Source organism: Nanorana parkeri, unplaced genomic scaffold (genome assembly GCF_000935625.1).
Source record: "Nanorana parkeri isolate BGI_ZX_2015 unplaced genomic scaffold, ASM93562v1 scaffold953, whole genome shotgun sequence".
Classification (NCBI taxonomy): Eukaryota; Metazoa; Chordata; class Amphibia; order Anura; family Dicroglossidae; genus Nanorana; species Nanorana parkeri.
Genome location: NW_017307221.1, coordinates 56,451 through 81,191, shown reverse-complemented (window position 1 = coordinate 81,191; position 24,741 = coordinate 56,451). Strand labels below are relative to the sequence as shown.

The 24,741-nt window shown below is 42.6% G+C and overlaps 1 protein-coding gene across 1 annotated transcript in view; it reads right to left on the bottom strand.

Annotated features, from left to right (window-relative positions):
* Window positions 1–24,741, bottom strand: part of ITGBL1 (integrin subunit beta like 1) — a 109,347-nt gene that overhangs the window by 57,917 nt on the left and 26,689 nt on the right. Inside the window, exons 4-5 of the mRNA XM_018566497.1 lie at window positions 22,410–22,550; window positions 13,301–13,447 (exon numbers count right to left, since the gene is read on the bottom strand). Coding sequence (XP_018421999.1) covers window positions 13,301–13,447; window positions 22,410–22,550 — 288 coding nt within the window. The remainder of the gene's footprint in view (window positions 1–13,300; window positions 13,448–22,409; window positions 22,551–24,741) is intronic.

The window sequence follows — 24,741 nt, the reverse complement described above, 5'->3', positions numbered from 1 at the left end:
TATATTAAATTGGATTTTATGATAATTTGCATAGTTAATGAACTTATAGCCCAAAGGATTTAGGTGAATGACACTGTCCATAATGGACAGTCATTATCAATTTTTATCATAATTATTGTAACCTGTATTAATTGTATTTTTGTTTATTTATATAAACCATAATAATTTTTAAAAAACACAAGTAAAACTTAAAGTAGAATCTTTTTACCTGAAAAGGCTATGAGTGGTCAGTGATGAGTACCACCTTAATTGTTGGTGGTCAATGCCTCATTGTATTGGTGGTAAGTGGCAATTTTAGTGCTTAACTACCTGACAACAGCTTAATATATCACGCACTGCTGCCTCCCGCCTCATGGATCTCTACTAAACGACATTGCACTGGAACTATCCAGGCAGCTTCAGCTGGATATCATTCCACCTGGCATCGGTGATATATAGCATGTCGCTCTGAAAGTCGGAGTGGCACGCTGTATGAGAGGCCTCGCTAGACCCAGGGCATATACAACATTTATGGACTGCATTGATAGGCATCCGGTCCAACACAAAAACAGTTTTCTCTTTTTCTAGTCAAAGACTAGTTTCAGTGATGTTTGACATCATAATGAGCCACAGTTCATGCACAAAGTACATAGACAGCATGCAAGGCCAGCCAATGAGAACATACTTTAGCTTCCAGAAGCGCTAATGGAATGTATTTGCAGATTTGTACAAATTATAGTTTTTTTCTGAACCGGACTTTTAGGTAAAAGTATATGTATCCTTTAAAGCAGACCTTTTTAAAAAAAAATCACATCAGCATGCAGCTCTGCATTTGAAATCATCTTACATTTAATTAGTTTAACAAACAGATTAATATTTTACTTTAAAATATTTTTTTCTACTTCCTGGCCCACTTGGTCACAAATATGTAATCATGCCCAAGTATTCCTTTCTGGGAAGATTACATCAGCAGAGCATTGCTGGGAAATCTCATCTGTAATCTCATTAGATGATGTGCAAGGTCATATGTCCTAGTCACATGTGCCAGAGTTCCATAAAGTAAACAGAGCTATATTAAGCTGCCTTTAGTAAAAATGGGCACTGTGAGAAGAATGGAAAGCAAAAGAAAAATAAGGTATGAAAATTAGGGATGCACCGATACTAATATCAGTATCGGTGCCAATACTGAGTAGTTGGGTGAGTACGAGTACTCACCAAAATGCTCTTATAGTTCTCCCCGATACCGGCAGTGGGGGCATGGAGCCGGCTTCCCGGTCAATCAGGAAGCTGGGCGGCAGGCAATGACCTGCCTCCCAGCTTCATGATTAGTTAGGAGACCGGCTTTACTTATTGCTAGGTAGCCTGGCTTCCTAAATGGTCAGGAAGCCAGGCTGCATAGCAATAAGTGAAGCCGGCTTCCTAGCCAATCAGGAAGCTTGGGGGCAGGTCATGACCCACCTCCCGGCTTCCTGATTGGCTAAGAAGCCAGCTTCACTTGTTGCTAGGCAGCCTGGCTTCCTGACTAATCAGGCGAGTACTGAAAAAAAAATGTCTGTACTTGTACTCGATACCGAAACACCGGTATCAGTGCATCCTTAATGCAAATAATAAAAGGTCTGCAATCATATATAAATATCTGTTTGCATTTTGTGTTTTCTAAAGGTGCCATTGTTGTCATTTTGAAGATATAGGTAAAGATCCTCTTTAAGAGATAAAAAGCATTCCATGTAGAACAAACAATAAATTATTTGACTTCAAATAGTGGGGAACAACAAGGTAGTAAACTTTTGTCCCACAAAAAGTTCCTCTCAAGGTTTACATTTGCCACCATAAGGAAGCCACAAGCTGCAATAGATTTACCAGGTTAAATCAAACGTCAGCTGTACTTAAAGCAATTCAGACAAGGGCAGGAACTGTAAAATGGTTCCTAAAGTCTAAAAATGTAATCCATTTTTAGCCTTAACAAAAGCTGATGGCATGGGGGAAAACTGTCTAGAGTAGCTATTCCACTAAAATGATAAGGTCAGGATATTTTTGGACACATAATATTGGAAATATGGTTGTATACAATGCAAAAGGATAATGCAATGAGAAAATGTTCCTGAACCTATTATAGTAAATATAAACATAATTGCTACAGCAACGTATAGGGCCATATTTATAAAGCAGTGAATCTCTGCAAACATTCTTTGCAGGTGAATCTTCCCAGGTGCATGCGTTTTAAATAACAGTGCTTTATTCTCCATCAAGGAATGTTCGGTAAGTCACGTTCACTGCCTTATAAATAGACCCCATAGTTTATTTTGGTGAAGTAATAGTAGTACCAAATACTACAGTAATGTACATACCATTTCATGATCCATATCTCATTTTATATAATATGTGTATGTCAGGCATGTATCACCTTAGCACCTTCATTTTCAAATGACTAGAAAACATTCATTGATATCTATGTAGATAGCAGCAAGAAAAGGAATGTGAAATGGGATATATTGTAGTTGCCCTCATCTACAACCATATGGACTGTATTTAAAGAGACTTTATCACTAAAACATACAGAAGACCTGACATGCAGTAGTACCCAATAGCTCAATACTCAGACTTGCCATAATGAAAAATTAACTTCCAGGAATACTTTATAACTGATTCTATAAGAACGTTTTACGAAAGGAGTAAAGAATAGTCACTATAAAGCTGTATTCACATTAATCATCCAGTCATGCTTGAGTCAAAATTCACTAACCAGGGGGGATAATTTTTTTACATCCTTCCCTCTAGATAATAACATTTTTCAGTAGTAACTGTGAAATAATAATACCAAAAAATGCAGATGAATCAGTAATCAAATTCCCCCTTGCGTTGGTTGCCATTGTAGAAGTGATCTTTTAAATTGGTAAATAGTGGAGACATGTCCCTTATATATTGGGGGTCACTGTGATGCCCTCCGTAGAGTACTGCTCTTTTACATTGGTAGTCATTGGAGAAGTGTCTCCTTACGTTGGTCTTCAGTAAAGAAAAGTTACTTTGCATTGGCGATCAGCAAAGGAGTGCCCGTTTACATTGTGGCCAGTGTTCTTTTCCATTAGGAGTCAAAGGAGAAGTGTCTTCTGACGTTGGTGGCCATTGTAGTGCCCCCTGATATTAGTGGTCACTGTAGTGCCAGCTTACATTGGAGGTCAGTGACGATCTGGCACCTTGCATGGTGAGTGAGAATGTGTCCTTTTACACTGGTAGTTATTGTGTAGTAATTGTGTGGTAGTAAAGTGTCACCTTACATAGGTGTACAAAGTGTCACCTTACACTGTTCACTGTAGAGCCTCCTTACATTGATGGTAAATGGAGAAGTGCCCTCTTATATTGATAGCCAATTGCTGATTAGTGAAGAAGCACCTTCTTACATTATTGGTTAGTAGTTACGTTGGATAAGTGTGCTTTTACAATGGTGATCATTGGAGAAATGCCCTGTTACAACTATATTCAGTGGAAAAATGACTCCTTTACATTAGTAATCAGTGGATAAAGGCCCCTTCACATCAGTGGTCAGTGGATAAGCATTCCCTTACACTGGTGGTCAGTGTAGTGCCCTGTTAGATAATTAGTCACAGGAAAGTGCCACCTTACATTAGTGGTCAGTGTAGTCTAATGTTACATTGGCAGTGAGTGGAATAAATCCCCCCTTACAGACATCTATAATAGTCACTGGTGTCAGTGGTTACTAACCTTAGAGAAAAGAAGAGATACTCCACTGGTCCCACACTGCTGACTATGCTGAGTGATGTTGACACAGGAACTATATAGGCACAATTGGATGGGATAGTAATCCACCCAAGGGGCCTGCACAATGCACCCCCCTATTGCCTGCACCTGGAGCAGACTGCACCCACCACTCTGACACTTACTACTTCTGCAAAGAACTAATGTTTTTCAAACTGCATTTGTGCACCTGCACCATTGCTCCCTTTCACCATAATTCATAGAGGTAGGTCAATGACATGGGAGTTGCAATAGTTAAAAGATGAGAAGTGAGTGGATGACTAGCTTTGTGGTTTAATTGGTGAGGAAGGGGCATATTTTGGAGATGTTATGAAGGTTACGGTGGCAGGATTTGGATAGTGGTTGCATGTGGGGCAGAAAGGTGAAGTCAAGGAGCACACCCAACATCATGGCATGGGTGAAGGGAGTGATAGTTGTGTTGTCAATCGCAATGGAAAAGTTGGGGGAAGGTGCATGGGGGGGGGGGTAATACAAGTTTCTAATTAAAATGTGGAAATTCTCACCCCGCAGTTGCCTGTAGCAATAAAAACAGGATCCTTATTGGATCATGTTCAGTACCGTCGCTAGTGCAAGGCAGCACAAGTGCCTGCCTGAGAACGCTGTTGGGGGGGCGCGGAGAAATGGGGAATCCCTGTCCTGGCAGATAACTGTGCCCGTCCCTTTCTTCCTGCTGCAGCTTCAGAGACTGTCAGCGGTTTCTCCCTACAGGCTGTAATCGGCTGCAGCGATCTGTGTCAGAGGGACAGTAAGTTTGTCAATCAGCAGAGGTGGACCTGATGGAGAACTGCAGGTCCCTCCTCTGCTGATTGACAGCAGGCAGTGGGCGGGTGGAGTAGCCAGCCTGTTATTGACTATTGCAATTTGAAATATCCAATAGCAGGCTATTTTTTTTTGCCAGGAGTTCAGTTCTAAAAGTCCACCATCACAAAAACTATTGTATTGTGGTAACTATATGTGGTTAATACCTGTAGTGAGAGTTTTCAGGAAATTAATTCCCTTTTTAATTTAAATGGCTTCTTTTATTGGCAGCCCAGCAAAAGTGACAGTAACACGGGTTGGGACAAAACATATAACACTGCGATGGTGAGATGGCAGCCCATTCAAAGGAATGCTATTGTACCGAAGTAAACATTAACACATGAATAATACATGGCAAAGAGACCTTATGACTTTCCCCACTCAGGACAAATAGCTTTGTTTATATGTAGCCCAGCAAAAGTGACAGTAACAGGGGTTGGGACAAAAAATATAACACTGCGATGGCGCAAAGGCAGCCCATTCAAAGGAATGCTATTGTACCGCAATGAACATTAACACATGAATAATACATGATAAAGAGACCTTACGACTTTCCCTACTCAGGACAAATAGCTTTGTTTATATGTAGCCCAGCAAAAGTGACAGTAACAGGGTTTGGGACAAAACATATAACACTGTGATAGTGCAATGGCAGCCCATTCAAAGGAATGCTATTGTACCGCAATGAACATTAACACATGAATAATACATGGAAAAGAGACCTCGTGACTTTGCCCACTCAGGACAAAGTAACAGTGTTGCTAAAAAGGCCTTTTCCAACCCACTGATTCTGACCTATTCAGCAGTAACTGCTTCCTTTGTCACAGCCACCAGCAATATGCATTTTGTCAGCTGTTTTCTCTGCCTAGCACGAGTGGTGACATTACTTCATCATGCAAGAGTACTTGGGCCTACTGATTAGCCACTAGATCTGAGTATCATATATTCTATAACATGATGTTCACTCATGTATCTGAAATGTTTTGTGCTTGTAACACATAAAATCTACTTTGTATAATGTAACCATGACATGTTTAAATTTGTGTATGCATTTTTAATTTCAATAGAAAGTTTGCAAAGAAGAAGAAAATGTAAAATACTTAAAATTAAAAAAACTGACCAAAACCAGAACTGTTTTCCTGTAAATGTATAATATTTATTTAGAATTTAGATAACAAAACTGAGTAAGTTTTGTTATAAATTGATTAGATGTAGCAAAAACTGTACATTTGCTAAGGGGTGCTAGATAATATAGTTCTGGGTATAGAAGTGCACATTATTACTGTGGATGATGGGTTTCAGGACAATGCACTCCATGTATTTTTTACATTGTAATCCCAGGTATTACAAAAGTTGCAAATATATACATTAAACATCTGTATAAAGTAAATTCAGATAAACCCTTCTGTTTTTTTTTTTCTTTTTTTAAATAATACATTTTTATTGGTATTAAATGTAACATAAAGCAAGTACACAGTACTTGTAACAGGTATAACAAGTACAAAAAGTACAAATAACAAGGAAGTTTGTGGGAGGACAAGACTCGTAATAGAAGGTGTAAAAATACAATTGAGTTGTCTTGACAGGTCACATGAGGGGGGGGGTCCAAATCTTAAGGAGGGGAGGAATGCAGAAGGGCAATAGATCCGGACGAGGTCTAAGAGAGGGCAAGATCCAAGGAAGGGAAAATGGTAGGAGAGGAGAAATCTGTGTCTCCAAAGTTACCCAGAGTTTGTGTTCTAGATGGAATGCCCGATCTAGAACATGGGTCAGGAGCGAAGCTCTGTGATAGTATTGTAGGTCTGGAAGCCCCAAACCTCCAGACTCCTTACGGCGGATGAGGATGGCGTATCTCAATCTGGCCGGTTTATGGGCCCAGATTTATTTGAGGAGGGAAGATTTCAGCTGTTTAAAGAAGAAAGTGGGGAGAGAAATAGGTATCGTTTGGAATAGATATAGGAATCAGGGCAAAACATCCATTTTGAAAAGGGACATACGGCCGAACCAGGAATGTTTGAGAAAGCACCAATATCGGAGTTTGGTAATCGTTTTTTGGAGCAGGGGTAAGTAGTTGAGCTTGTATAGGTCTTCTAGGTTTGGGGGGATAAGGATCCCTAGGTATTTAATGTGGTTACGTTGCCATGGGAAGGGGAATTGGTTCTGGAGCTGCGAGATTTCAGATGGAGGTAGGGAGATGTTTAGAGCTTCAGTCTTATGTAGATTGACTCTGAAATAACTGACTCTGTTGAATTTTCGAAATTCTTCTAGAAGAGATGGGAAGGCTATTCTGGGATTCTTAATATATAAGAGCAGATCGTCTGCATAAAGGCTCATTTTGTGTTCGTTGTTGGCGATTGGGATTCCCTGTATAGAAGGGTTAAGTCTAATAGCCTCTTCCATGGCTAGAACGTATAGGTACGGCGACAGGGGGCACCCCTGTCTCGTGCCAATGTGTATGTGGATGGGCTCGGATAGAAGGCCATTAACTCGGACTCTGGCAGTAGGGCAGTGGTATAAAGCCTTGATGTGGAAGAGAAAAGAGGGGGGGATGCCAATTTGTTCGAGTGTATGGAAAAGGAAGTCCCAATTGAGGCGATCAAATGCCTTCTCTGCGTCCACTGAGAGAAGGCATAAGGGGATTTTACAGGAGCTAGCATAGTGAAGTAGGGTCAGAGTTTTAAGTGTGTTATCTCTAGCTTCACGGTGGGGGATGAATCCTACTTGCTCTCCATGTATGAGATTCGGTATATATCGTCCCAACCTGTTGGCTAGGAGCTTGGCGAATAGTTTTACGTCAACGTTGATTAAGGAAATCGGTCTATAGCTCGAGCAAAGGGTTGGATCTTTATCGTCTTTTAGTATGACCGTAATGTGGGCCTCTTGGGATTGAGGGGTGAATTTGCAGTCATTGGAGATGGAATTAAAAGTCTGTTCAAGTATAGGAGTCAGAGAAGTGCTTGTAAAAGGAGTCTGTATATCCGTCCGGACCTGGGCTTTTACCTGGCTTGAGGTTTAGCATAGCGCTTAGTATTTCTTCTTGTGAGAAAGGTCAACTGATATCTGTTTTTGCGTCATCTGATAAGTTGGGAAGGGGAGTGGATTGGATATATTGATAAATATCAGGTTGAGATGTAATAGAGGAGGGTGATGAGGGTTGTATGTGAAGATTGTACAGGTCAGAGTAATATGAGTGGAAGGCTTTTGCGATAAGTTCTGAGTTATGGACTATTTGGGAGGAACTAGACAAAATTTTAGGAATAAACGTCCGGACTCGTTTAGTGCGAATTGAGCGGGCAAGCAAGCGGCTACATTTGTCTCCATGTTCGTATAGGGATCTTTTAAGGGAGTCTCTATGTTTCAGATCAACCTGGTCAAATAAGAGACGGAGTTGGGTACGCTTGTGTGTGAGTGTTTGAAAGACAGTGGAGTCGTTGGAGGCTTTATGACGTGTTTCAAGAGAGAGGATCTCCTGTAGTAGGGAATGTACTGTAGCCGATTTCTCTTTTTTCAACCGAGAACCATGGGAAATGAGCGTACCCCTAAGAGAGCATTGAGGGCTTCCCATCGAGTCGGTAGGGGAGTAGGGTCGTTGACATGTACCTGTATAAAGTCTGAGATTGTGCGTTGTACTGCCGCTACTGTGACCGGGTCTTGTAAAAGGTTTTTGTTGAGGTGCCATGTTGGGGTACATTTCGGGAAATCTGGAATAGATAATGAGAGGGATATAGGATAATGGTCGGACCAAATTTGGGAGTCAATAGATGCTTGGGGGCGCCAAGTAAGTAAGTGGTGGGAAGTGAAGAAAAGATCGATTCTACTGTGTGTTTTATGTGGGTGGGAGTAAAAAGTATAGTCCCGTGTGGTTGGATGTAGTATTCTCCAGACGTCAATCATTTGGAGGCTGTGTAGCTTCCTTTTAAGTCTGTTAACAGCAGAAAGGGGGACGTGAGATTTCCCAGTGGAAGAATCTAATGAAGGGTCAATGGTGAAGTTCAAGTCACCTCCTAAGATCAGAATGCCATCCGCAAAATCCTCCAGTCTGTCTAGAATGGAAAGCAGAGTCGGTATCTGATTTTGATTAGGTAGATAGACGTTAGCGAATGTCATTTTTTTTTAGTATATTTCACCTTTGATGAAGATAAATCTACCTTCTTCATCATTCTCTGTCTCTGAGACAATGAAAGGAATGGTTGTATGGAAGCAAATGGCAACGCCCCTGGATTTGCTGACTGGATTATTGCTAAGATAGACTTTCTGGTAATATCGAGAAGTCAGAGGAGGAGCTTGAGGTCCCTTGAAATGGGTTTCTTGTAAAAAGAGGACATGGGCTCTGCGCTTGTGCATTTGATACAAGATCTGGGATCGCTTTCTTGGTTCATTGATTCCCTTTACGTTGAGTGAGATAATATTCAGTGGCATCATTGTTAACGTTGGGGATGATATCCGTCAGATTATGAGAAGAGGTCAAATATGACCAGGAGAAAGAAAAGAGAAAGAAAGAAGAGAGAAAGAGTGGAGGGGGGGTGGAGAGTAGGGATGGATAAGGGTAGGGAGAGTGGGAGGTCGACCTAAATGTCAACCACTAGAGTGGGGTACAAGTCCCCAAAATACACGTACCAGGAGCGAGAAACCCAGTAAATAGAAAATCTCGCCCCTGGGCGTGTGGCCTATGTGGGGTTGAGGAAGCTTAGGCGGCAACATCTGCAGCCGGGCCAGGCATCGAGGGTAAAAGAAATAAGTGCACAAATGAGTGCCAATTCGAGTGTCAACAAGATGTAAACAGGAGGTAGTATATAGATATAAACAGCGAAAGGAGAAATTTCTTCCTTCAAAAAACAAACAATAACATGAGCTTAGTGCATTTAGTATTTGAAATGGGTATTAAGTGGGGTTGAACAACGGGTAGGAGGATGGCTTAATATGTAGGCGCCACTATGCCATACTCACTTCCTTGGGGATGTGGGGGGAGATCGGAATGTGAGGAGTGGTGGAGGAGGGACACTTGTGGGCAGATCAATGGTTTAAAACAAGGACAGTGAGTGCATGGATTCTATAGTGGTAGGGATGTGACATATGGGACACTGTTGTGAGGGGTATTTGTAGACCTAGGTAGGGTGTAAAGTATATACCTTTTGAGGATAAAACACTCAGTATGTGAGCAAATGGAGACAAACTGAAATCAATATTGAGACCCTCATCATGAACTTTCGATCTTATGCTATCTGCCCGTGGTCGGTTTCATTACGGGGAGTGGTTATCACCTATGTGAAATGGTCATAGTGTGCAGAGTACATTGCGAATAAGGGTGGGTTAAACAATATATTCATATAAAGCAGTATATCTGGATTTCCCTAATCAGGGGAAGATTAAACCCTTCTGTTTAATATGTTTTGTTGTATAATCTGCATTGTTAGATTTACCAGTCCAGAGAGAAAGAATACTTACAGCCCTAGTACATATGGATGAGCACTTGTGATCTCTCAAAGTATAGCTGTGATTTAGTCAATTTCCTTCCCCGAAGCTGCTTAGTAAAATTTACTATATGAATGTTTACATGAGCCAGCAGCATTAACTTTCAAGCTCCTTGGTGTTAAATAGATTGACCATGGATTGCTCATACTGGTAGTTGTACTCGTGATGGAAGCTCTGTCAACATCTTGGTGCTGAAACGTATCTGAAAATAACACCTGCCCCTTCCTGCTGTTTGCCAATCTAAATGCAACTCCATGACAGCTTATAACTTTACTTCATTACACCATTTATGTATATGATTTTTGCTCACTTTTGGATCCTATGGCTGATCTTAGAAATGAATTATCCATTTGGATATATCATTTTTAGCAATGTTATTATCTGATTACAACTACGCTGATCTTGCAGAGTCAAATTGATGATTTTGGAATATTTGAAGTCACGCATACTTCCAATAAAATATTAACAGGCACAATAACTGCGACGTGACAAACTGCCAGCAAGAAAAGGTAATATCCTTAGCCTCAGGTGTTGAAAAGGATTAACTGACAATTAACGCAAATTAATAGTTCATCTTATGAGGAACTGTATAGATTTGGAAGCGCTTACAATTTGTGTACCATAAATCAGCTAAAACAAAGTGGCAGACATATCCTTCAAGGCTCCTTGGATATCTCCTTTATAATATGATTTTTCTGCTAGTGTAAGGGGGACATGCTCAACTTGTAGTGGCAGCAGTAAACCCTGCATGGGAGAGGGACAAACAGGAAGAGTCCAACCAGTCAATAGCATAAAATAAATAAAACTTTTGCCTATTCAAGAAACTAATTAAACTCAGGTCAATTCCTGACTAACAGAGTGCCTCATAATGGTTTCCCCAAACAGACAGTACATGTACATTTTTTTCAGCTGGCCTGACAGCAAGAGAGCACCCTCAACATTAGTCATTTCACATATATAAAGACCTGGGGACAGCTGAGATCAATAATGAGGTCTAAGTAACAGGTAAGATATGGACCTAGGAATTTTGACATGTGCGCCGGGAAAAAATTTCAGACAAAAACCTGAACTTTTTGTTAATTTGGGATGCGTTAGATAATTACAAGCAAACGTTTGTTGCACAAGGTGACAATAACTGTTTATTTTCTATTTTTTTTATTGTTAACAGTCCACAAAAGCAATCAAAAAAATGTACAGCTCCCCCCTCCAATTCCCAACACCAAAAAAAAAGCGTGGGGTCCACCCTTAAATCTCTTATTAGACCCTCAATCTGAGCAGCAGCCTGGCAGAGCAGGAAAGGCAGGAAGACAAGCGTGCACCCCCCCCCCCCCACCTGCACCATACCAGACCATATGCCCTCAACATGGGGAGGGTGCGTGCTTTGATGGGAGGGGGCCTGGCATGGCACCTTGTCCCCATGTTGATGAGGACAAGGGCCCCTTCCCCACAACCCTGTCCTGGTGGTTGTGGGGGTCCGTGGGCGGGGGGGCATATAGGAATCTGGGTGCTCCCATTCATAAAGGGGGCACCCAGATGCACCCCCCTCTTGTGAATGAGTAAGGGGTAGTTATTACAGTAAAATTGTAAATAAACACACAACACCATATAAAAATCCTTTATGTGAAACAAAACACAACACAAGTCTTTTATTTAAAAAAATGTCCATCGAAGTAATCCAAACATCAATCATGTCGTCCAGCGATGTAGATCTATAGACAGAATATCTTGCTGCACTCCTTACCGCAAAAACCCAAAGCTGGGTGGGTGCTTGTAGTGACCACGGAAGGCACCGTGTATATCACAGAAAGAGGAAATAATGTCACCAGCACACCTATTTTTGTAAATCAATGATCCATTTAAATGGCACATTACCATCCAACACAAGCGCTTTCGGGGCCGCAAGGGGTCCCCTTAATCAGGCTCAGAATGACACATAAGTAACAGATACATCTACCTTAAATAGACATCACACAGTGAAAATAAAAATAAACCACTCCCATAAGAAAAATGACATCACTGGATCCATAAACTGACTCAGTACTGTATGTGAACACAACTTGTATATTAATTAGGCATCCATCATTATCAAATTGAATACAAAAGAGAGATGGAGCCTCCACATTAAAACGCAGGAGCTTTAGCATATAGTCACTCCCATCATTGCCATAATAATAAACCTCAAATTAATTGCCGGAATACCCCCAAAGTGTACTCATAAACAGGTCTCATATTATTTTGATCAGCACGAAAAACAATAATATATCAGGCTATACATTAGAAACAGCGCTGCTAGCCTAGAACAATTAGAGGCCAGTGAATAGATGGGTACCCTATGTCGCTGAGTATCTAGTTTGAGAGTTATCGTAGGTCCCGGTCAAAAATTGAAGGGTCGTGATTGTGAGGGGTATATGGGGGTGGGAATTATTAAAAAGACTATTAGTGGAGTTGCTCAGAGCTGCCAAGCTTATTGTGGCCCACTGAGGAATTAAACATATCTAGGAACCAAGGGATTCTTTACTTGGGCGAATCCCTAATCTAGTTGCTCATGGAATCTAGGGGTTATCTTTCATCCAGAAAGCATGATAGTGACAGACTTGAGTTGAGGCCCCTGGGTTGTACACAGTCCAGTGTAAAGATCCAGAAGGCCTCCCTGCGGAGGAGCTGTTTAGCCCTATCCCCTCCCCTAGGATGTGAGTGTGTCTGCTCGATAACCATTCCCCTAAGTTCGTGGGTTTGTTGTCTGTTCTTAGCAAAATGCATTGCAACCGGTTTATTTAGATCGAGTGTCTCGTTCTTTTGCATTTTATCCAGCGGAACCCTAATGTCACTTCTATGCTTTGGAAAGCGACGTTCAAAGGGTCCAATCGTCCGTACATCACAAAGAGGGTATCCCCAATTGGTCATTGACCGCAGGTCTCTGTACTGTGCATCAAATCGCAGGTCTCTGTACTGTGCATCACACAGAGGGTCTCTGTACTGTACATCACACCGCAGGTCTCTGTACTGTGCATCACACTGCATGTCTCTGTACTGTGAATCACACCGCAGGTCTCTGTACTCAGCGTTGTTACTGATCTCTGTACTCTGCGTCACACCGCTGACCTGACGGAGTTAAGGCCGGGGCAGGGTAGGGGTTAGTGGGACAACTTGTGGCGAGTAACTAATAGGGCCTGGCTAGTAACTTAGGACTTGAAATTTTGAGCCCTGTATACAGTATATATTGTATATAATATATCATATAGGCCATATCTACTAAACACCAGTCTCAGACACTAACCTCGTCCAGAACATGTTTGAGAGGCGCTCCCTTGGCATTTTTTCTTGCTTTCATCTATCGACAGAGCACAGGACCGTGGGTGTTCACATTTCCTTCCAGTCCATCCTTCTTTACAATCACATCGCCCACAGTTACATTGCCCATGACCTGCAAAGGTAATCACAAACTTCAATCAAAGCCTACTCTAAGCAAAACAAAGACAACAATGTTTGAAATGTCACACTGGTATATAAAGTAATATCATGCTGATTCATAAAATGGAACATCACTGTCATACCGTAGTATAAAGTTTCATACACAAATTTTGGTAAACTTTTTTTAGAGATTTTTAGCTTGGGCGAGTCAAAAGGAAATGCAAGCATTTAGCTGTAAATTCATTTATGTTGAGAAACACAACTGTTTGCATCTATTATTTTTGTGCTCTGTCATTAACTTCATTTTAAACAATATTCCAGCTTAAAATGTTTTCCTTGTTTCTCTACTGTTCAGTAACTGCTATACCAGCTAAAACCATACACTATAATTGGATACTAGTTCTTCCAATATCTTTTGTTCTGTGAGTACAGGCAACCACCCGGAGCCTAATAAATCTGAGGCTGCTGGAGTTCCAGTAACCAAATATAGTTTATATCTATAGTTTATTTATCAGTTCTTGTCTGGTGAGATCGTACTACAGGGGGGCACTGTAGCTGTGCAGTACACTGGGAGCTTGCAATGGAGCAGTATCCAGTGTGCATACAAAACAGGCATGCAGGCTGCTCGAGTGCTTTTTTTCCTTATATAAATTAAATAAGGTTTTTATTTTTAAGAATATTATATTCAGAAGCATAATTTTTAAAAAATATGTGTAGAGACCTAACTACCTAGCTAAAATATAAAAAATACAATGAATGAATTTGTACAGGAACAGAGGCATGTGCTAAAACCAAGAAATGCATAAACATAAAAAGAAATACAATGTATTGCTGCACCTGTTGTGAGACATCCCATGCCACAAAATGTGTATGAGTGTGTGTTTACTGTATGTGTGTGTATATTATGCTGTTTAAAAAGCTGTTTAAAAGCTTAAGAGACTATTGTAATAAATAACGTTTATTGATCAATCAACACTATTAACAACCTACAAATTGCATGAACAGAAGGACCAAAAATACAGTGGCCGGCAGAGGCGTAACTAGAAACCTCAGGGCACCGGTGCAAGAAACCATTGAGGCCCCCCCCATGGGCCCTCTTCTTCCTCGCTGGGCCCCCCCCAAGTGGTCAAACGCCAGGGCCCGGTCGCAATTGCGACCGCTGCGACCCTGGTAGTTCCGCCAGTGGTGGCCGGCCAAGAAAACTTACTGCAGATGAAAGACACATCCAGTGGTACCATCTGCTCAGACTTGGCAGAAAACAGTGGGACCCTGCTACACCAAAACAGCCCAGAGAAGTCTGGTTGGAAGTGGTCTTTATAAAAAGACTTGTGGCTAAAAAGCCCTACGTTTGATATGGAAACATGGTGGCCAAGTGACTCACCTAGTAACTGGTGTGCAGAAAAACGGCAGCAGGTGGTTTGAACTAAAGAGCCTACATTTGAAATATTTAACTGTAACAAAAGGCAGTTTGTTTGCCAAAGTTCTGGCGAGCGATACAAGGAGTGTCTGCTGGCAACAGAGAAGCATTGTGGATATTCCTTACAGGTTTGGGGCTGCATTGCTGCACATGAACTTGGGGATTAGATCAGAATTCATAGTTTCCTCAGTGCTGAAAAGCACAAGCAAATACTTATCCGTAGTTCAATACCACCAGAGAGGCATCTGTTCTGTCTCAAACTTTATCTGCAGCAGTGCAGTGACCTCAAACTTTCAGCCAAAGTAATAAAGTAATAAACTATCTTCAGTGAAAAAAATAACAAGGAGCTCAGAAAGAGATGGTATGGCCTCCACAGAGCCCTGATTTCAACATCATTGGGTCTGTCTGGGACTACTGAGACAACCTAAATCCACAGAAGAACTGTGGTTTGTTCCCGTAGATATTTGAAACAATTTACCTGCTAAGTTCCTTAAAAAAACGTGTACAAGTGTATTTAGGAGAATTGACGCTTTTTTAAAGGGTGGACACAACTTATATTAATTTAGGTTTTTTTTCTCTTTATGCATTTTGTAGGTTGTTAATGAATGCATAAAAACTAGTGAATGTATTACCTGCCTAGAACTTTTGCACAGTACTGTATATACCTAAAATAACAACAATAAAAATAGTATTCTTTTGTGATACTAGGATGTCTAGAAAGTCCTGGAGCAAAAGGCAAAAGAATAGGTGAAAGGACGGCATGACAGGGTGGGCAGGCAGTCAGGTAGACAAAGGGTTAAGTTAGCCTAAGGAAGGTGCTCGGGTGTCACTTACCGTGATTGGCTGGGTCAAGTGGTCCAGGAGGAGCATCCAGGGTGGTTAGAGCAGGAGGAGGGGTGATCCAGGCAGTTGGGAGTCAGCACAAGGTCAGTTCACTTCTGCAGCTTTCCTTATCCACAAAAAAGATTTAGAAAATGTCAGATCTCTCTGGCCTATTTGCTCAATTACAAGCAGCTGCAGATGCTAATGGCTCTGCATGGCTGCAGACTCAAATTCAAAGCTTGCTGCAGCCTTCTCAACCACAGCAAGGACGTAGGACACCACACGCTAGGCGGTCCAGGCCTCCTGAGCGCTTTTCCCCTGCCCATTCACAAGTTTCTGGGGGCTCAGCGCCGCCTTAGGAGCCCCTCTAGGGACCCTCTAGAACCTCCATCTATGCGTGCTCCTGCGCTTCCAGATGCTAGGCCTGGGAGGAATCCTCTGCATAGGCGGAGCCCAAAGGAGCGGGGTGCTTCTTCTATGCCTCCCATCCCCCCTCCCACCCTTCACACACTTAGGCACCTCTGGCCGCCTCACCCGGCGATGCTCTGGTCGGGGAGGTGGCTCAGCGTGGGACACGTTCCGCTGCGGGCGCTGACATGTCTCCTGGCACGGTCGGTGGCCCCCCCACCTCCATTGCTGTTCCCGTGCTGCCCTCTTCCCTGCCTGATTGCGCCGAGCAGGCGCCGCGCAGGACACCTCTTCCTGGCGGGCCCTCCCTAGGACGTGGGAGCGCCCGTGACGTCACCGGCGTGCGCGCCGGCCCAGCGGCAATCAGGGGAATCCCCTCCTGATGTGCCATCCACCTCTGCTGTCCAGGACTCCGGCCGATCCGAGGGTGAGGAGGAAGAAGAGGAAGATGTGGATGCGGCTACGCTGGCTTCTGGATCTGCGGCTCCTGGTGACACTCCGGGGCAGCCAGGTGAGATTCCTTCAAACACTAATGCCTTATCTTCTGCTTTTGTAAATTTTTTGCATGGGGTATGTGGGTTTTTTTTGCAGCCCCATTCTATAATGCCTGTCCCAGTGGGGTCCCTGCCAGCAAGGGGGCCGGGCCAGTGATACATTTCCCAGGGGGGTCCCTGACAGCAACGGAGTTCTTGCCATCAAGGCATTTCCCAGGGGGGTCCCTGCAGGCTGCGCCTTTTCCTGGAGGGTCATCAGCAGCAGTTCTTGATGCCCTGCATACCGTCAACAGGGTAGGGGAACAGGCATCTACGCAGGTGAGCATGGCGGACGCATGGTTGCCATGGGCATCTGCTGCGGAGGTAAGTACGTCCCCCGTGCCAGTGGCCCAGCCCCTTTGCCCCATTTTGCCGGTTGATAACCCGTCGGTCTCAACTGTACCGTTGGTTGCCCCTGAAACAGCATCCCCCAAGCCAGCCGACAAGGGCGCAGAGTCGGTTCGTTTGGCGGATTCTGCGAGATGCCAGGTTTACGTTTGTTTTGAGGGTCCCCTAGGGTCCCATCTCAAAACTGAGGTCAGGGAAAAGATATGGAAAGGGGAATACATTGATATATTTTCCCTCCTCCCCCTTGAGAAGTTTAACTTAGATAGGTTAAAGCTGGACGATAACAAAAAGGAGGATGAGGAAAAGCGTCGCTATCGCCTTATTCCACGTACGTTTGCCAATTGGTTACAAGCTTTTGCTATTTTGGCAAGCGTTATTGGGGAAAAGGCTCCCGAACATTGCTCCCCCCTTTTTTGTTATCTGGACGCCATCGGGGAAGCATATCGGGTATACGGTGGGGTGGCGTGGCTGCGCTATGACAAACAGTTTTGTCAGCTTAAGGCCATCAGACCATCCATTCGCTGTGATCACAAGGACATCAGCCTCTGGATGAAGCTGATGACCTCGGCTAGGGTGTCCTCCCCATCTTTTCATGGGACGGCTGGGAGCTTCGCCGTGGCGGGACAACCGGCCGCCAGACGAAAAGATTTCTGTTGGCAATTCAACGAGGGTTCCTGCAGGTTTGGAAGCGGTTGCCACTTCAAGCACGAGTGTTCCAGTTGTGGGGGAGCCCACCCCGTTTCCAGATGTTTTAAACAAGGGAGGGGTCGTACCGCCGAAAAAGGGATGACTCCGGTGAGGGTGGAAAGGATGCATTCCTTCCTAAGTAGATATGCGGATCAGGCTGCTGCTGCCCTCTTGGAGGTAGGGTTTTCCGAAGGCTTGTTCTCTGACCGTCGTTCCTCCGTTCGCACGTAATCTAAAATCTGCCCTTACTTATCCCTCCATTGTTACTCAGAAACTGGCTAAGGAGGTGAGTTTAGGTCGCATGGGGGGTCCCTTTCCTTCCCCCCCGTTACCCAGGTTGGTAGTTTCGCCACTAGGGGTAGTTCCGAAGAAGGAACCTAACAAGTTCCGCCTCATTCATCATTTATCCCATCCCAAAGGGGGGTCAGTTAATTACGCTATTCACCCTTCCATGTGTGTGGTTTCCTACACTTCCTTTGACGCGGCTGTCGCCTGGGTCCAGAGGTTCGGAAAAGGTTCGCTGATGGCGAAAACTGATGTTGAATCAGCCTTCCGCCTTCTCCCTGTTCACCCTGACAGTTTCTTCTTACTCGGTTGCCATTGGCAAGGAGCTTATTTGCTTCATCTCGGGATTGCTTCGTAGGTCGTTAAGCTGCTGGACGTGGACAGCATATGCGAAGGTATGGCAGGAGTGGTTTGGGTTCTTGCAGATGGCTGGTCGGGTGTCCTTTGATGCGGTAGGCGCAGAAATGCTGCTGTACTTTCTAGGGCATAATATTTCTCAGGGTGCGTCGGTGTCTGGGATTGCCCACAAAATGTCAGCTATGGCCTTCCTTTTTCAGCTAATGGGTTGTCGGGATGTCACGAAAGACTTCATAGTCCGTCAGGCAGTGAAGGGCCTGCGCAGGGGACAGCGACGTCCGGATGCTAGGCGCCCGGTCACGTTTGCTATATTACATGCTGTGCTGGATCAGCTTCCTCATTGCTGTGCTTCCGATTTTGAGGTGTCTCTCTTCCGGTGGCCTTCCTGTTGGTGTTTTTCGGGGTGTTTCGGATCGGGGAATTGGTGAGTCTGTCAAAGGCCGTCCACGGGGGGATTTTAAGTCAGGATGTATTGTTAGTTCCGGGGTCCGTTCGGATTCTACTGAGACGCTCTAAAACAGATCAATTTGGAAAAGGTAAGTGGGTGGTCCTCCATACTATTCCTAGTTCGGCTTCTTGCCCTGTCTCGGCGGTCACTCATTTCCAAGCGGTCCGCCCTGCGCGGGCGGGATCTTTCTTGATTCATTCTGATGGTACTGCCCTTTCCCAATTTCAATTCAATTCCGTCTTCCGTACCTGTTTGAAGCGGACTGGATGGGAGCCTAGCCTTTTTTCTTCACATTCCTTCAGGATTGGAGCGGCTACTGAAGCTGCCCGTTCGGGCTTAGGCGGGGAAGCATTTAAACGTATTGGGAGATGGGAGTCCAACAGATATCGTCTATATGTTCGCCCACATTTAGTGTAATGATCGTTGTTTTTCCCTCTCCTGGTATCCAGTTAATGCAGTTTGTTTTGCAGGTTCGGTTGGTTTGCCGATCAATTTCCATTATCTTGTGTGCGTACATACTTTCACATTCATGCAAAGTGTATATGTAGTACAATAAGACTATTATTCTTAAAGTGAAATGCCTTTTTTTCCTTTTCTATGTTACTCTGGCATTTGTCTTTTAAGTAGACTGTTTGTTAATTTTGTGAAAGCATTAGTCTTGTGAAAAATTGTGTGGTATTTCCTGGCTATTTGTAAATGGTGAAAGCTGGATACATTTACTGTGATCTAGACCTACTTGGATGCTTTGTCGCAAGGATCAAAAGCACTACAGGGCAGAACCTAATAGTAATGATTGAATCTTATCATGGGACAAAGGCCTGCTGAGTGTATGATCAGTTATCAGCACTCTGAATACAACAATATACTGTAGCTCAGGCTGCTTATGCATCATTTAACATGGCTAGTAATGTTGGTGATTTTGTACAATGGGCAGGTCCTTTGCAGAGTCTGATAACAGTGTTTATGCAATGAAACTTTTTTTCCATGTCTAAAAAAAAATTATGTTTTCAGCAATAAGTACTTTATGTAAAGGTGCTGGCAATGGACTTTACATTCAACCAAGAAAGCCGCAGGCTGCTGGTATAATAAGGCTTGAAATCACACAATCCAGCATTTCCTACAAAGACTGACGTCATTGGCAGCATTTGTAGGCTCCTACCAGCCACTCTTGTTCAATCAGTGCTCTTCTAATGAAACAGTATAATGCACAGCAGTCATGCATTCAGTGGTGAAACCAAAATTGAATATTATCGTTCCATGGGGCATAGTGTAATTTTGTCACTTACAGAGATAAACCTACATTGATTAAATGTCAAGACTGCTTTTTGTCCCTGTAAGAGGGCAAAAGATGAACCTTGCAAAGTCCCATTAAGACCTACAGTAATCCAGCTCTGCAACTACCTATCTAAATGGAACCTAGATGCATCATATTGTGAATTATAAAATCTTTGGTTACTTTTGCTTCTCAAAAAGACAGACATACATTTTGTTGGTTTGCAAACTTAACAATATTTCTAGGTTGCATTTGCAGCTTTGACCCAATTCAGTGAGGCAGCAGAAATGACGCTAATGCTTTGCAAAGTTCAAAATCACAAATTATCTAATCAGAAATAATCTTTCACAGACCTGACTATAGGAAACTGAAATCTGACTGATTACTATGAATTGCTGCATCTTGTCCCTCAATAAAGTAACCCCAAAGGTTGCCAGTCAAAGCTTTCACCTTATTTTGCTCCTTCAGATAGAATTACTAGAGGTCTGTCATTACAAACTGCTGAATGAAATATAAATTAATCATGTACATCAAGCATTTACTCAATTTTAATGACACATTACCTAACTCCTTTTATGGAAATGTTGTGTGCAAAGTATTCACAGCATTACTTCTAGGGTATTTCCTGCTTACAAGATCTTAAACTACATCTGAAGTGATTTTGAATAACCATTAAAAAGTGCAATAAAAGATAGCCCTTTGATAATGGGCTCCTGTAATTGCTTTCCATGGTTCTGCTGATGTGATGTGACAGCTGAAGTCTTGGTCTTGCTGTCCAGTGACGTCAGCAGCATAACACAAAGTAATTACCGCCCTGTTATCAATTCCTTGACATTCATTTCCATCAATGTTAGTCTTTTCTATCCCAGCGCTCTACCAGCTGATTCATATTTGCACGTGTGAAATAAGAAAGTAGTTAGGGACAATGGAAAAAATAATGATGAAGGGCTTAAGTAAACATAAAATATTCAGCATTATGTAATAATATAAAGACCGAGGTATACTACTAAGGTAAAACAGCATTGTAACTCAAATTGTAAATGTTAAATTGATTAAAAACACATACACCATATACCAAACAACCTAATTGAATAATAACATCTAGGAGTTTATTACTGTACAATCAAAAATTACCAAGAAATGAAATGAACAAAAACATGCAGTTACATCTCATGACACTACTACAACAAAACTGCTGCATAACTGTTACCTCTTTTAGGCACTGTTGCTTTTCAGCAAGCAGCGTACACAAGCTTCAATGCAAACCTTAATGACATTAAAATGTTTCTGAAATCTAAACGGTTGCCTTACTGCAATACAACTAAGTCCCGCCATAGAATATCTCTACTGATGGAAGGCCATAGTAGAGAGGGTGACAGTATTACCACCACTGCAGCTTTTTGGTCACTGTTTGCAACATCTATTCTAGTCCATGTTTAATGCAAACCTGTGCCCATTTATAATGCTAGATAAAAGTATCAACCATGTCTTTATATCATTGCTACAATTCGCATTCAAGCCTCAGAGTTGAGCAAAGGTGCCCTCAGTCACGGAAAGAAAAAATCAATATGGTTATTGCCATCTTCATCTCTGGGACTTACCAATGCAGAGGGGGCAAGCTTTTAATCACAGAGCAGGGGTACAGTGTGCAGGGGGTCACATGACAGATGTCTGACATTTGACTTGCAATAAACTGTTCTATTACAACATGAAGTGGCTGAGTTAAATGGGAACTGACAATTTTCTGATAAAAGTTGACATGTGCATATGAAAAGCACTGACAATTTTAGCATACACACAGGGTGCAGAAATAATCTACTGGCATCAGTAGTAAGCACTCACTATCCTTTTTTCAGATGCGCACAGCTATCACTTGTTTTAGACTGCAGATGGATACCTGCAGTGATGCTCAATTAACACTACATGAAGCAACATTCTTTTAATTTAATTTCTTTAAACTATTTATTTTTTGAAAGCTTGTTGTTGGTATTCAAGATGAAAAGCATTAATGAACTATGATCTGTTAACTCACATTTGTGGTCTCATTTGATAGCATATTGGGATGTATATTATTTTGCTGTTGGTCTAAACCAGTGTTTCCCAATATTTTTAGATTCACCGCGCCCTTTAAAAGTATGCAAAATCCTGAGGCACAGTCAGTCTAAAATGTAATAAAACTAAAATGTATAAAGCAATATGTGGCCCCTCCAAAACCTATACCAGACCCTTATCCCAGATAGACATCATGATCCAGACCCTTATCCCAGATAGGGGTCTGGCATGGATTTTAATGAGGAAGCCAGAAGTCACACAAGAGTGCCACAGCACCCTGGTTGAGAAAGGCTGATCTATACTTTGAGAATCCCATTACTATTCTTTGCAAAGAAGATTTCTTACCTGAGCAGAAGTCATCAGAGTATCTGTCATACACAGATTTACAGTTCCTTTCATCACACTCACAGGTGTCACCATGAATATCTCCCCAGTCACCTGTTGGGTCCACATCATGGCAGGTGCATTCACCACATACACATGTTCCTTATGCAAAAATGAGAGAAAGCAAATTATTACAATAGTAAATGTCATCCAAATATTTAAAGCGTAACCTTGATTGTCTTAGCATAATTGATGCCATATCTTTGAATGTATTATGGCAGCTGTATAACTTACAACTGAATTCGAGGAATATATAAAGGATACGAATTAATGCAGCTCTCTATAATACATCACTACATTTTTTTTGCCTGAAAGTATCTGAATTTGGTTTAGTATCACCCCCTTGCAATTCCCTGAACAGCAGTTCAGACTGGGAGAGGGGGAAGCAGTACAGGGAGCCACTCAGTTGTATTGCAGCCATTCCAGAAGGACCACTCTTTCTGCCAGTATGGGCAGAAAACACAAAAGTTTAAGGAAAGGTGTAGGAAAAAGCCACAGTGATAACAGGGTGATTTTATTGCTGGTGTTTTTACATTACTGTATATACTATAAAAGGCTGGCAAGTGGCTCAGCTTGCCAGCTTCAACATTACAGAATAAAGCTGGCCACAGACTTTACAGATTTTGGCAAGTTCTTGATGAACCCCTTGATAAGCTGATTGAGCGGTTAGAAAAACCTCAAATGAACAGAACCGGCAGCCAATGAGCATACATACAATGTATGTAATGCATACAATCCAAACAGTGGGAGATACCTCGATCAATGCTCGTAAGCATTGATGGAGGAATCTGTTATATTTTCTTCTTTTGGCCTACAGGTTGAACAAAGAAAATATTACAGTGTATGGCGCGGTTAAGTCCAGTTGGATGTGAGTAAACTTCTTCAGGCATATCATTGTCATTTGATCATTTCGGCTTCATTAATTCCAATATATAAAGAAAATAAAGTAATAAAAACATATGGATTTTCTATCTTATAACGTCCATTGCAGTATTTAGTGGAGGGCTTAATTCTTCATTTTCCCCTTCACCATAACTGTGAACACCAATTTAAATGTTGAAGCAAAACATATCAAGTCAAACACACCTTCTTTAAGGTTCATTGTAGGGATTAAGCCAATGTGTCAAATCTAATTTTCTGAACAGGTTCAGATGTATGCAGTTGGCAGATATTCATGCAATTCATTTATCTGCCATTAGCCTGGACACAGAGCACCCTCCAGCCTCTCTCACTGCAGCAATGGCATGTCCCTTGGCATCCTCGCATCCAATACATAGAGTATTGGATGTGATAACTTAAGGATCCTTAGACCACTGGTTGAGAAATGCTGAAAGAACCGATCTATGAGCAAGCTGATTTGGAGGAATGGGTGAGTACCGTGTTTCCCCGAAAATAAGACACTGTCTTATATTTTTTTTGGCTCAAAAAAGCACACTAGGTCTTATTTTCGGGGTGAGTCTTATTTTTTTTGTCACTAGGTCCGGGAGGTCACTAAGTTAGTTCACACCATAAGCAGTGCGTTCCGGGTTTCCGGAACGCATTGCCTGCTTTGCGACCGGCTCACTTATTTGCCGGGCTGGAGGCGGTGTGATGGGCCATTGAAATGAATGGCACCATAGCCATGCCCCCTGGCCGCAACGCGATTGCACTGCAGTCACAATGTGCCTTGCAATCCCGTGCAGGCGATCGCATTGTGACCGGAGGGCGTGGCTACATTGCCATTCACTTCAATGGCCTGTCACGCCCCCTCTTGCACGAAAAAAAACTGAGTCAGTCGCAATGTGGGCAGTGCCTTCTGGCCTGAATCGGACCGGAACGCACAGCTTATGGTGTGAACTAACCCTAAGCCCTGCGTCCAGTAGACATGTGCAATTCAATTCGGAAAAATTAGTTTTCCGGACGAAATTAGTTAGCGGTAGTCTGTACGCATTTTCGTTTGTTGACGAATTCTCATTGCAGCAAAGTGACGATTAAAAAAAAATGAAATGAAACGAAGGATACGAACATGAAACCGAAATGAACATTCGTACAGACAACCGCTAACGAATTTCCTCCGAATGACAAAAAACAAAATAAAGCAAAATCAAAATCAAAATCAAATTAAACTAAACTAATTTTTTGCCGGTGCACATGTCTAGTGTCCAGCGCGTCACTTCTCCGTAAGTCCAATGTGATTGTGTTGGGGACATTAGAGTGTCATCTCCTCTGTACAGAGACTGATGTGACTGTGGGGGAGGGGACATTAGAGTCTAAGCTCCTCTGTACAGAGACTGATGTGACTGTGGGGGGGGGG